This window comes from Scheffersomyces coipomensis (assembly GCF_036884675.1).
Source record: "Scheffersomyces coipomensis strain NRRL Y-17651 chromosome Unknown DFJ63scaffold_6, whole genome shotgun sequence".
Lineage (NCBI taxonomy): Eukaryota > Fungi > Ascomycota > Pichiomycetes > Serinales > Debaryomycetaceae > Scheffersomyces > Scheffersomyces coipomensis.
In genome coordinates, this window is record NW_027042897.1 from 847,311 (window position 1) to 860,022 (window position 12,712).

The 12,712-nt window shown below is 31.7% G+C and overlaps 6 protein-coding genes across 6 annotated transcripts; all 6 read right to left on the bottom strand. All coding sequences in view use genetic code 12, as the record gives it.

Moving 5' to 3' along the window:
* Positions 1-5: 5 nt before the first annotated feature.
* Positions 6-2,600, bottom strand: DFJ63DRAFT_320570 (uncharacterized protein; the record flags this gene model as incomplete). Its single annotated transcript, XM_064907208.1, has 1 exon — positions 6-2,600. A coding segment is annotated over exon 1 (2,261 nt), but the record flags the coding sequence as incomplete, so codon positions are not given.
* PRE8 (proteasome core particle subunit alpha 2) lies at positions 2,569-4,077 on the bottom strand. Its single transcript, XM_064907209.1, has one exon. It carries the CDS (start codon positions 3,780-3,782, stop codon positions 3,030-3,032), a length of 753 nt encoding a protein of 250 aa, XP_064760568.1. The 5' UTR covers positions 3,783-4,077; the 3' UTR covers positions 2,569-3,029.
* A 14-nt stretch (positions 4,078-4,091) lies between these two features.
* ELF1 (Elf1p) lies at positions 4,092-7,840 on the bottom strand. The gene has a single exon (XM_064904152.1). The coding sequence runs from the start codon at positions 7,659-7,661 to the stop codon at positions 4,176-4,178; it is 3,486 nt and encodes a 1,161-aa protein (XP_064760569.1). The 5' UTR covers positions 7,662-7,840; the 3' UTR covers positions 4,092-4,175.
* Positions 7,841-8,018: 178 nt separating this feature from the next.
* On the bottom strand, positions 8,019-9,680 carry DFJ63DRAFT_337103 (uncharacterized protein; the record flags this gene model as incomplete). The annotated part of the gene is made up of 1 exon (XM_064908486.1): positions 8,019-9,680. One exon carries the CDS (start codon positions 9,678-9,680, stop codon positions 8,019-8,021), a length of 1,662 nt encoding a protein of 553 aa, XP_064760570.1.
* A 454-nt stretch (positions 9,681-10,134) lies between these two features.
* On the bottom strand, positions 10,135-10,964 carry DFJ63DRAFT_219143 (uncharacterized protein). Its single transcript, XM_064904153.1, has one exon. It carries the CDS (start codon positions 10,859-10,861, stop codon positions 10,427-10,429), a length of 435 nt encoding a protein of 144 aa, XP_064760571.1. The 5' UTR covers positions 10,862-10,964; the 3' UTR covers positions 10,135-10,426.
* A 102-nt stretch (positions 10,965-11,066) lies between these two features.
* On the bottom strand, positions 11,067-12,539 carry CBP1 (Cbp1p; the record flags this gene model as incomplete). Its single annotated transcript, XM_064906473.1, has 1 exon — positions 11,067-12,539. One exon carries the CDS (start codon positions 12,537-12,539, stop codon positions 11,067-11,069), a length of 1,473 nt encoding a protein of 490 aa, XP_064760572.1.
* Positions 12,540-12,712: the final 173 nt, after the last annotated feature.

The window sequence follows — 12,712 nt, forward strand, 5'->3', positions numbered from 1 at the left end:
ATATATATGACTTATGTTATTAATGTTTTGTATTGTATATATGTACAAAATGAATGCAAAATTATCTACCTTTACTTAAAGGGGGCTTTTAATGGATCAATAACTGTACCTTGTTTAGTAATGATTCTAGGCATGGTTAATTTTTGATGAGTTTCTCTTGAAGTCCATTCTTGACCAACGGGCATTCTTAATGATCTTTCATATTGTTCACGAGATTCAAATGGGAATGGAACTTCACTGGATTGATATTTCAAATTCTTTTTATTCACTTTTTCATTTATGATCACATTCTTTAAATGTTTATCTTTTCTCTTATCCTGTTGAACTACCCCATCAATCTTCTTAAGGATAACTTTTCTCTTTTTATTCTTTTTGGATCCTCCTGCCCAATCTCCCCATCCTGGTAAGGTCACATCTTCATGTTTATCATCTTCATCTCTTGCTACTCTTTTCTTTTCAATTTCAAATTCTTGAACAACATCATCACCTGCAAATGCTTCTTTTATTAATTCCTTTTGTTTAAACATTTTAGAATCATCTTGAGAAATACCTTCTCCTTCTTCTTCATTTTCAGAATCTTGACCTTGGTGAGTAGTAAGGACTTTCAATGTCTCATCAATATCAATTAATTCATCATCACCAGTCTTTTTACCATGTTTTTTAGACGCCTTTTTAGCAATCTTGGCAGCGGCTTTAGATAATTTAGATGAATCTTGATCAACAGTAGTGATTTTATGAGATTTTTTAATTGGTTCTGAATTTTCAGTTAACCAAGGATTGATTTCTTCACCTTGATCAACTTCTGATTGTACTGATTTGATAGTATCTTTGGTGGTGGTACTATTAGTTGTGGTGGATGTAACCGTACTTGAAATAATATTAAATTTCTTACTTAATTTATTAGTTAAATTCTTACTTTCATCATCTTCAATTTCTTCTCTTAATTCTTCATTCAATTGAGTAATATCATCTTTCATACCACTTGAACTTGGGGTATAAACTCTTCTCCCTTGATTCTTGGTTATATTAACTATACCGGAATTCTCTTCAAATGCTTGTAAATCACCATCCATTTCTAATTTTCTTAATTCTTCCAATTGTTTTAAATTTTCTTGTTTATTTCTTTCTTCAGCATTCTTCATGAAATCCATAGCTAATACCCCTTTACCTAATTTACTTTTAATACTATCGTTATTAATATCATTATTATATTCTTTTTCAATATCACTCACATCGTCATCACTTTGATCTCCTTCTTCATGACCTAATTGTTTTGATCTTAATTTTTCTCCTTGTCTTAACATTTCTTCTAATTCAGCTCTACTAGATGCATCCTTAGACATCCCACTTTTAATCATGGTTTTAGCCCAATTGGATTGAGTTTTATGTTTTAAAGACATTCTTTCTTGAGCTCTCTTCATATCATGATCTTCTCCATCACTTTCTAAATCAGACCCTTCTACTAATTCTTGAGCTCTTAACCTTTCCTTCTTCTTTATTTTATGAAATTGTTTGGATTTAATCTTTTTAATTCTACGAGCTCTCTTTTCATCTCTAAACATTAATTCTCTCATTAATCTTAATTCATTAGTTCTCTTTTGCATATCTTCAAGAGATAATTTAGCCACGGCTATTTCTTCAAAGGTAGCTTCCTTTCTTTCATCAATCAAAGCAGATTCCTTTAATACATCATTAATTTTCTTTTCTAATTCTGTAGTTGGAACATTATCTGATTTAAAAGTAGTGGCAGCATCATTATGTTTAACAGTTGGATTAAGAGGGAATTTTAATACTTCAGCTTGTCTATTTTGTTGAACGGTATCTTCCCATTTACTGATTTCTTCTTTGGTGATTTCATACGCTACAGCTCTATCATGTCTTTGTTGGATTCTTTTGGGTAATGGTGCAGATAAAGCTTTGGAATCATCATCGATTAAAATGGCATCTTTTGAAATGGATGAATCAACAGCTGCAAGCATATCATTAAGAGAAAGCTTGTTACCGTTGGTAGGTAAGTTGAATTCATTTTCATCAGTGGCTTCACTTACTAATTTTCTTCTTTCCTTTTCTGGTTTCTTTAAACTTGATTGAAGCTTGGAAACAGTAGTTAATAAGTTGATACCATCTTCATCTTCAATATCTTCTGAATCATTCTTGAAGATATCTTCTTCGTCATCTTCATCTTCATCCACTTCTTCATCATCTTCAGATTCATCATCCTCATCCTCATCTTCATCTGGAGATGATTCACTTTCCCACACATCATCATCATCATTTAATACTATATCATTCTTAGTGGTTGATTTCTTAGATTGTTTTAAATCTTTTTCATCCATATCCCAGGCTTCTGAAAGTGTCACAAGTTGACTTTCATCTATACTAGAATATCCTTCATCTTCATCCTCTTCTGAACTTTCTTCATAACTCTTACCATACTTTTTATTCTTTTCTCGTAATTTTCTTCTCTTTGATTTATCTCTTAACGTTTGGGAAAATTTTGAATTTAATATATCATAATCATCATCTGATCCTAAGGCTTCATCTGAATCTATTTCTTCATCTTCAAACTCTTCTTCATCATCCTCATCATCATCTTCTTCATCTCCACCTCTTTTCTTTAAGAACTTTCCCGCAAAGAGAACTCCACCTTGAACTTTATTTTCACCTTGAGTATCATTATTATCAGACTGATCTGATTTGTTTTCTTCTCTTTCAGCTATTTCAAAAGCATTCAATATCTTTCTCGAACTGCTTCTCTTAGCAGATGGTTTCTTATTCTTACGAGCCATCTCTATATTCTATAATTCAATGATACTTGAAACCACCTTTCCTAACTATACCAAATGGCTCTTTAGATGCTCTTCGCAAAATATCAGATTTTGCAAAAAAAAAAATTTGGTGTACAAAAATAATTCACGTGACTTAGTATATAACCAAAAATAATTACTATTACAACTACAACTTTTTACTAATTGAACTTAAGATCGTATGTATTAAATGAATTTTCTAGTATACTGGATGATGGAAACTTACAAAGAATCTAATCTATCATTGATTTCTTCTGCTGATAACTTCTTATATCTTGGACCTTGTGCATCAGTACCTTTAAATCCTAATAATTGTTGTTGAGGATCACTGATAATAGCTATATCTAAGTTTTCTCCAGTTAATTCTCCATCTACTGATTCCTTTAATGCTAATAATGCTACATGGATTGCATCTTCCAATTCTAAATTCTCATTCCATCTCTTTTCTAAAAATGTTTTAGCTGAATTTGATGTTTTACCAATAGCAGTTGCCTTCCAAGGGAAATAACTTCCACTTGGATCAACTTGATATAATTGAAATTGATCTGAATGTTGATCATACCCTCCTACTAATAAAGATACTCCAAATGGTCTGATACCACCTGATTGAGTTGATTCTTGCATTACTTTAGCAATTTCTTGTACTAGGATTCTTACTGGTGGATATTCATTATAAATTCGTTTATAATTAGTATGAGCCAATTTACGAGCTCTATCAACAAGTACTCTGAAATCTGGTCCCATACCAGAATATGTAATCCCAATATCAGGAGTAATTAATTCCACTTTAGTATTGGTTTCACTTTTAATAAGTGGTGAATTGGCTTTACGTTCAGTAGCAAGTACAACCCCATTGGCGGATTTGATCCCAATAGTGGTAACACCTTGTTTAACTGCATTCAATGCATATTCAATTTGAACTAACTTACCACTTGGCGAGAAAGTAGTCAATGAAAATGAATACCTATCAGCCATGATTTATATATATATAATGTGATGTATGTGTTGGATTGGATTGGATTGAGTTTAAATAAAATGACTGTTCTTTCGAATTAATTGGTATGACAATTCAGTCTGATTCTTGAACTTGTATTGGTATATCTTATGAATATCAATGTAAAGAATTGAGATTAGTTTCAATGGAAGTAAATCTTTTCATGCTATAGTTCAAATTGACCATTTTTCATTTTGCCTTCCAATATTTCCTCACTCACGGTTGTTGATGTCGTGAACAAAATCAAACACGACATTTTATTACGAAAATGTGCGACATCAGTTGCAAAAAATTATTATGTTTTATTTTACCTAATATACAGAGAGAGATATAATGATAGATATAAAATGTATATAAAAACCAAACTAAGAAGTCTATTCATCTTCATCATCAGTATCATTTGGTTTTGGAGTACCCTTTGGAGAACTTAACCATTCGATATGACGTAATCTTCTTCTTTCTTGTTGAAGTTTCTTATCATTTCTAGTCATTTTCTTCTTTCTAATTCTAACCTTAATATTAGCCGGTGAATCATCATCATCAGCTCTCTTAGCTGGAACTGGAGTAGATGAACGAGATGGAACAGCTGATCCATCAGTAGAATCACCACCTTGATCTTCAAATCTAGAATTATCAACATCAACAGTACCCTTTTGAACCACTTCACCATTTTCAACATGCCATTGTTCAGGACATAATGCACCTACGAATTCATTATTATGTGAAATCATAACCACACCACCAGTCCATTCTCTAATAGCCATAGCCAAACCACCTAAAGAATCACGATCTAAATAATTGGTAGGTTCATCTAACACTAATAAATGAGGATTATTCCACATGGCACCAGCAATAACAACTTTAACTAATTGACCTCCTGATAATGAACCCATTGGAGTATGATCAGCAATATCACCATCTAAACCAACATCTTCAAAATGCTTTCTAATCACAGATGGTGTTAATTCTCTATAACCTAACCCTTCTCTTGATGCTTCATGATCATCGAATTTTTGAACTAATTTATCAAATCCATAACTGACTAAAACTTCTCTTGGGACCCAAGAATTATATCTTGGTAACCAATGTTTCCATTTAATTTCATATTGGAATGATTTCTTTAATTTTTGTCTACCAACAATAGCTTCAATGGCTCTTGGACCTCTACCATCTTCAACATCAATTTGTTTTTCCATTTGTTCCCTTTCATCTTCGGAAATCTTACGAGAATCTTTTAATAACACTTCTCTATCATCCCCGAATTTATAACGCCATTGTAAATATTGATTAGCAGTCTTTTCTTTATGTTGTTCAACATGTTGTAAAGCATGTTGAGCAATATAACCAATTCTTAAATTTGGATGTTTTTCAACATTACCTTCATTTGGAACTAATTCGGCAGTTAATAATTTAATTAAAGTGGATTTACCAGCCCCATTTGGACCAACAATAGCAACTCTTGAAGATAAGGATAATGAACATGAAACATCATTTAAGGATGGCTTGGCAGCTCCTGGATAAGCAAATGTAACATGAGACATACGAGCAACAGCACGAGTACTTGATTTAACCCCAGTTAAAATACCTGGAGGTGGGAAATGCATTTGAACTAATGAATCAGTTAAAGTATAATAAGATTTACCTTCTGGTTTAACTTTGACGAATTCAGATAAATTACCTTTATAATAAGCTAATTTCTTATTTTCATAATGAATAATATCAGTACAAACAGCATCTAAGAAACCGGAATCATGGGAAACAATCAATGAAGTGATTTCAGTGTTTTCAACTAAATATTGTTCTAACCATTTAACATTACCAACATCTAAATGATTGGTAGGTTCATCTAATAACAACACATCAGCTTTCATTAACATAGCTCTGGCTAATTCTAATTTCATTTTCCAACCCCCTGATAAAGATCCAACATTTTGTTCTAATCTTTCTTGAGTGAATTCAACTTGTAATAAAGCTTCTTGAATGGCAGCTTTTCCAACACCTTCTAATTCTGGATCAGAAGCAATGAAATCAACTAAACTTAAATCAGCTTCAGAACCTTGTAATTTATGTTCAACGAAACAAGTTTTTAATTCATCAGCACTTGGGAAACCTTCTAATTGACCTTTAGAAATGGCTCTCATTAAAGTAGATTTACCAGCACCATTTCTACCACATAAACCATATCTGTGACCTTTAACTAATCTTAAATTGGTTTTGTTTAATAACATACGAGAACCATAAGCTAATGAGAAATCAGCATTAACGATTTCAATAGATCCATCATCATTTTCATTGGATTTAACTTCTGGATCATATAATTTTCTAATATTTTGAATAAATTGTTTAATATATTGAGCTTTTTCTTCTTCAGTAATGGAGTCAGAAACAACAACAAGCATGTTCAAATATTCTTCTAAACGTTTCCAATCATTAACATGAGCATCAGCTTGTAAAATATAAGATAAATAATTACCTTCAATTTCATTATCAAGGTTTAAACTTTGAACAATGGTTGGGTAATTAGCAATATAAAAGAATTCTTTAGATTGTTCTAAAGTTAATCTACCATGGAATTTACCATCAGAGTGTTCATTTTCAGCTTCTTGTAAAACATGTTGGGCTTTACCGGCTAAAAATCTAACTTCAGGTAATGAAGCATTATTAACGACTTTATCAACACCAGGTAATAAGATTGGAATAAAAGATTCAATTTCTCTTTTATTGTTAACTAATCTGGTTAAATTTTCAGTAACAGTAACAGTTTGTCTTAATTGTTCATTTGATGAAGATGACATTTTTAATGATTTATCTAAAATTGGAACTAATAAAGATAAAGCAGGTTCAGTAACTTCAGCCACGAATGTAACAGATGATAAACTTTTGATACAGTCTGGAACTTTAGTTGGATCAGCTAATGTTTCGACAATTAAATCATATTTGTTTTGTAAATCTAAATTATCCAAAACTTTAACAAAAGCCTTTAAAGTAGCTAAACCATGTTTGGCTAATTCTGGTTTGAAATCAGTAGCTAAATCAGTTAAAACTGGAACAGTTCTAACGAAGGTTAATTCTAATAAATCAGCTGGAACTTCTTCAATTAATCTATCAAAAGTAGTTAAAGCAGCGATTTTTGAATTCCATTTAGCTGACGAAGCTAAATATCTTAAAAATTCATTAAGAATAATTGAACCTAAAGCTTCAACTGGATAAATACCATATAAAGTATCAGTAGCAGATTTAGCAGCTTTAACGATATTTCTATCTTTATCAGCCACCATATCATAAGCAATGGAGAAGAATTGAATTAAATAAGATTCCTTTGGAGTTTGACCACCAAATCTGGTAGCTAATTGTTGAATTATAAGCAAACCTGATTCTCTAATCAAAGCAGAATTCTTTGGTTTAATTAATGATTTGATTATGTCTAATAATTTCCATTCATTAATGACATCTAAAGATGATTCATTAGCAACAGCATCAACAATAGCCTCGACTTCTGGTCTAATTTCACCAATTTTAGTAGCTCTTTCTATATTGATCAAATTATCTTGGAATGGACCACTAGCCACGTTTAATTTACTTAAGGCAGTATTAAGAGAAGTTAAAGAAGTAGTGGAAGCATTATGATCTGCTGAATTTGGAGTAGCAATACCACTGGTTGGTAAGGAATCATTAGGACTATTAAGTGAAGAACTTTGTTGTAAGTTATTACCTCTATAGTTATTGTTATATCTATTATTGGAGTTTTGATTATTATTGAATTGTTGATTTGGGTTCCCATTAGCATTCTTGTAACCAAACCCTTTGGGCTTGTTCAAGCTCAGCTGTTGTTTCTTTAAGAAGTCGTCAAAGTTAGACATGATCCACAATTATCAAACAACTATCAATAAAAATGATAAAAACGTATTATGATAAATAAAAATTATTCTGATAAAAAAAATTTTCTGCTTAAAGAAAAAAAAAAAAACGTGAAGAGGTGAGCCACACGCTAAATATTTGCATCAACGTGGAAAATTCTAAGATTAGATAGTTGCTTTTGTGAACAGTTTATATGATTTAGGAATAGAGCTTTGAATGAGAATGGGGGAGACAGGACTATTTATAATGGAGGAATATGTATATACTGATGATAAATAAATATTGACAATGAGTAATGATGAGGGATAAGAAGGAGGAGTGAGAATAGGAATAGAAAGAATTATCTAATCTATAAAACCTTATTTAGATCCCGAATCAACGGTATCGAACTTTTTCAGAACGAAATTGAAATGAACTAGATTGTCATCCAGTTGAAACACCAAGAGGTATCTTGCCAATGTTGGATCATCGCAAGTTGGTGGTGCCTTTTTAGCCTTTGGTGATTGTGCCACCTTGTTATTATTATTGATATTGTTATTGCCATTATTATTGCCGTTATTATTGTTAGCATTATTAGCATGATTGCCGTTACCATTACGCGTTATAGAAGACACTGCCCACCCTTTTAATGCTATATCTTTATGTCCCTTTGTAGCAAGAAAGCTTTTAGTGAAACTACCAATAAGCGATGATTCTGTAGTATTGGTAGTAATATCATGAATCAATCGAGCTACTTTAACAATATATTGATTGTTTGGACCGTTCGATCCACTCATTGCTAACCCAAAACTCTTTGATGTAGTTGTAGCCTTAATATCAAATTCAATCCATTCACATGCATTTATATCTGATATTTGACCCGTCAAGTTATGAATAATTTTTTCTTCATTTTGCTTTAAATCAAATGAAATTATAATCCCATCTTTATCAATTATGATTAAAGTATCTTGATGATCCTCATCAACAAATAAGGGATGAATATCAACAATCTTTTCAAATATTACATTTGATATAGAAATCTCGGCTGATTGAATGATTTGATTCTTATCTTTCACCAATACTGAATGATTTTGTCCTGCTGATGATTCCAGAATAGTTATAGTATAATTGCCATGTATAAAAGCTTTGCTCACAATATCTTGTGGTGGTTGAATGGATGATGTAATAGGAGGTGAACCTTCATTCGCATAATCGAATATGACAGTTTCACTATCACTTTCATCAATTGAATCAGATTTAGAAGTGGATGATATTGGATCTAACGTTCTAAAATATACATCATTATTAGATTGAACATTACTATTATTAGATTCGATTTCATTAAGATCAGGAAGTTTTGATTTTGGAGCTTTTGGATTAGATGATGCTTTAATAGGTGGAGTATGACTATCATTTTCTTCAAAATATTTTGCCGTTATCGAACTTTTATTCTTACGACCAAGTCTTGCAGTAGCCTTTAATAAATCCAATTCAGACGTCTTTTCTTTAGGTGGTTCATAATGATGATGTTGTAACAATACATCAAATTCACTATCAGTATCATTCAATTCAGGTATATCAAGGAAATGAATATCATTATGTCCATTAGGTATTTTAAATAATTTAATGATTTCAGTCATATTCTTTGTGAAATGATCTCTTGAATTTTTAATCAATTGCAAGTCAACATCAGGAATATTAATCAATGGTGTTTCTTTACTAGTAGGATCGTCATTTATTACTTTATCAGTACCATTAGTATTATTATTGTCATTATCGTTAGTGTTATGGTCTGATTTTAAAGAACGAACTTCTTCTTCTAATTTCTCTATTTTCGCTTTTTGTTTTCCATTGACAAACTTCAATGCATTCAATTCACCTTGTAATTGAACTATCTTATACTTCATTTCTGATTTCTCCAAATTAGTCATTATCTTAAATCGTTCTAGATTGGTGAACTCTGAAGTTAAATAATTTATTACTCCGGGTAAAGTATATGCAGCAGTATTGGCTGAAGAAGCTGACGGGGACCCACTTGACATATTATTACTTATCTGTTGTTGTGATTGTTGCTGTTGTTGCTGCTGCTGTTGTTGTTGCGGTTGCAGAGGTTGTCCTCCCTGTTGTTGCCAGGATTGATTCAGTTGGTTGCCATTTTGTGAGTAATTCTTGACACTTGTTGTCTGTGATCTGAGGTTATTCATGGCCAACTAATTATCAAACAAGACAGTTACACACACTCAAGTTCTCCTAACTATCTCTTTATCTCACAATCGACTATAGAATTGATAGATAGTTGATCCCACTGATGTTGATGATGATGAATCAATGTTGGTTGTAAAGATCAAACCATTACATTCCCCCATTTTTAGTCCTCACAATTTTTTTTATTTTCGTGTGATTGTTGTGCTTTTTTTTTCCCATAGTGAGAGAAAGATTTGCCCACCTCAGAGCAATCTTGGTTGGCCGTTGTCAAAAGGGTTAGATACCATGATGGAAATGAACAGAATATCAACATAGATGTAGAGTGTGTACGTGTTACTGATAGGGGTATGTTTTAGAAAAGAATAACTGAAAAAATTACCTACATAGAGAGCTTATTAATAAGGTTAATTCTACATTTGCAACACATATTTTGACCAATAAATAAATATACTATTAAACAGTTTATTTCTAAATGGAACTAAATATACAAGAGGTGAATGTTTGAAGAAGGGTGAGGTCTATGAAATTATGGAGCTTATCTAAATAAAATGAACAGATCTATGATTTAAAGCTATCAAGGTATCTATTGTTTAGCCCAATCATTTAAACCATATCTATTTCTAGCGATTTCAATGGCATAAAATTGAATTCTGACAGCAAAGATAGTACCTTCTTGAGTATAGTAATCAGAAGCACTGGATCTTAATAAAGTACCAAAGTTATAATCTTCAATATCTTGAAATTTATCACAAAAGGCTCTCCATCTGGCTTTACCAGTTACACTCTTCATTTCAGCTTCAGATATTATAGCCACATTCTTTGGTTCTTTAAATTCTGGAAAATCAGTTAAAAATTGTTCAAAAATTTCATCATCATGCTTAGTTAACTTTAATCTTGAACCAGGAATCTTTTCTAATAATCCCCAATAGGTTTCAGCTTGCATGACTGCCTTGACAGCAAATTGCTTTTCCATATCTTCTAAGTTTTCAGCATTGTCAGCATCGAATTGGGTAGCCATTTTGATAGTTATTCGTTGATATAATCGACTATTATGCTTCTTCTTTCAAGAATTTGATTCCATTTAAATATCAAAAAAAAAAATTTGGCATAGAGATGAACCAAAAAAAAAAAAGTCACGTGAATGAAATTTTTGTTGCAAAACTGGTTCATACTAGAACCTTCTAGATGGTTCTAAATTTATTATATCTATTTACAAATCTAGTCTATGATATATCATTCAAGATCCAATCAGCTTCTCTAAGTCCACTACTATACGCTCCATGAACACAACCAGCACCATCCAGAATGGTATGCTCACCAGCAAATCTAATGTTCTTATTCCCTATTAAACCAGTATTATCAAATTCACCAGATAACTGTATTATTAACAGTGATGGATCATCATGGGTATGTAAAGCAGAGTAGGATCCTCTTATATATGGGTTTTGTGTCCAACTAGTCTTTATGGTATTGATTGGATTAGTGATGGATTTACCTGGTATTACTAATTTCTCTAACATTGGTTTATAATATCTCCATGCATCTTCATTGGAATGAGATTCTAAATATTCAGTTAAGGGGGACTGAGTTAAGATTACTAAACTACTTCCTTTTGATAAGTTTTCTTTATGTACTGATGCGAAATTAACCATATAAGCTGGATAATCAAATGGTCGAGGATGAGATGTAATAGGATCAGAATATGATTTAGTTGGATCAGGCTCTGAGGCTAATATTTCAAACCGGTCTTCATTTTTATCCCACCAGATAGAATCAAATTCAAAAATTACTTTTCCCAAACAACCAAAATGAATCTCACTTAATGCATCTTTGATGTTGATAGGTAAGGGTGGTTTCCAAGTGATTCCATATGAAGAAGAATCTGATAATTGTAGGATACTTTGGGGGACAGTAACTATCACATAATTAGTATATACTTTTAAACCCAGTGTTGTTTCTATCATGACTTTTTTGGTAGGTACATCCTTATTTGAACGATCGATTACTTTAACTTGAGAATTTAATAATATCGAACTTGATGGAATTTGCTTTGCGAGTTTATCAATTATAAAGGAATACCCTTTCACGTTTAAAAGATTTCTTCCATGGTGATCCATCATGGAATATTTCCCACTTATCACATCCCATGATATCCCATACCATGATTCATAAGTTCGGATTAATAATTTACAATATTTCTTTTGAGTAGGTGTAAGGATTGAATCATATTTTTGTAAGAATTTATCAGTGATATCCTTTAAAGATAAATCAGGTTCATCTGTATCATTATAATAATATAATTCAATGAATTTCTCTAATTCTTCATAAACTCGATTTATCTTCGTATCGACTAAATCAACATGACCATCTTCTCCAAATATTTTAGGATCTTTATCATCATAATAAGTATCTTTCCCACGATCAAAATTATCTAAATCATTATCATTAACTGCATCTTGAAGGACGATATTACTAAGTGAATCATGAAACCAAGCAGCTCCAAGATCATAATTATATCCTAATTTACTCAGGTTTTTATCAGTGAAGATTCTACCTCCGAGATGATCTTGAGCTTCAATCACTAAAATATCATCAGATTTCAATTTTCCAGATGGATCAGTTAAGAGAGTTTGAGCAGCTTTCAACCCAGCCACACCACCACCGATGATAACTACTTCAACTGATCGTGAACTCATTGTTAATTGACTGTTATATGGTACTCATACACGAGAAAGCAAACATAGAAAGGAGTTGCTTTTTATATGAAAGTTTTGAACGTTGGGGTTAATATTTTGCATTTTTGTGCCTCGCGCTAATATTATTACTGCTAAATCACTATCATCAAAGACGATATGCTTAGGTTAGATTA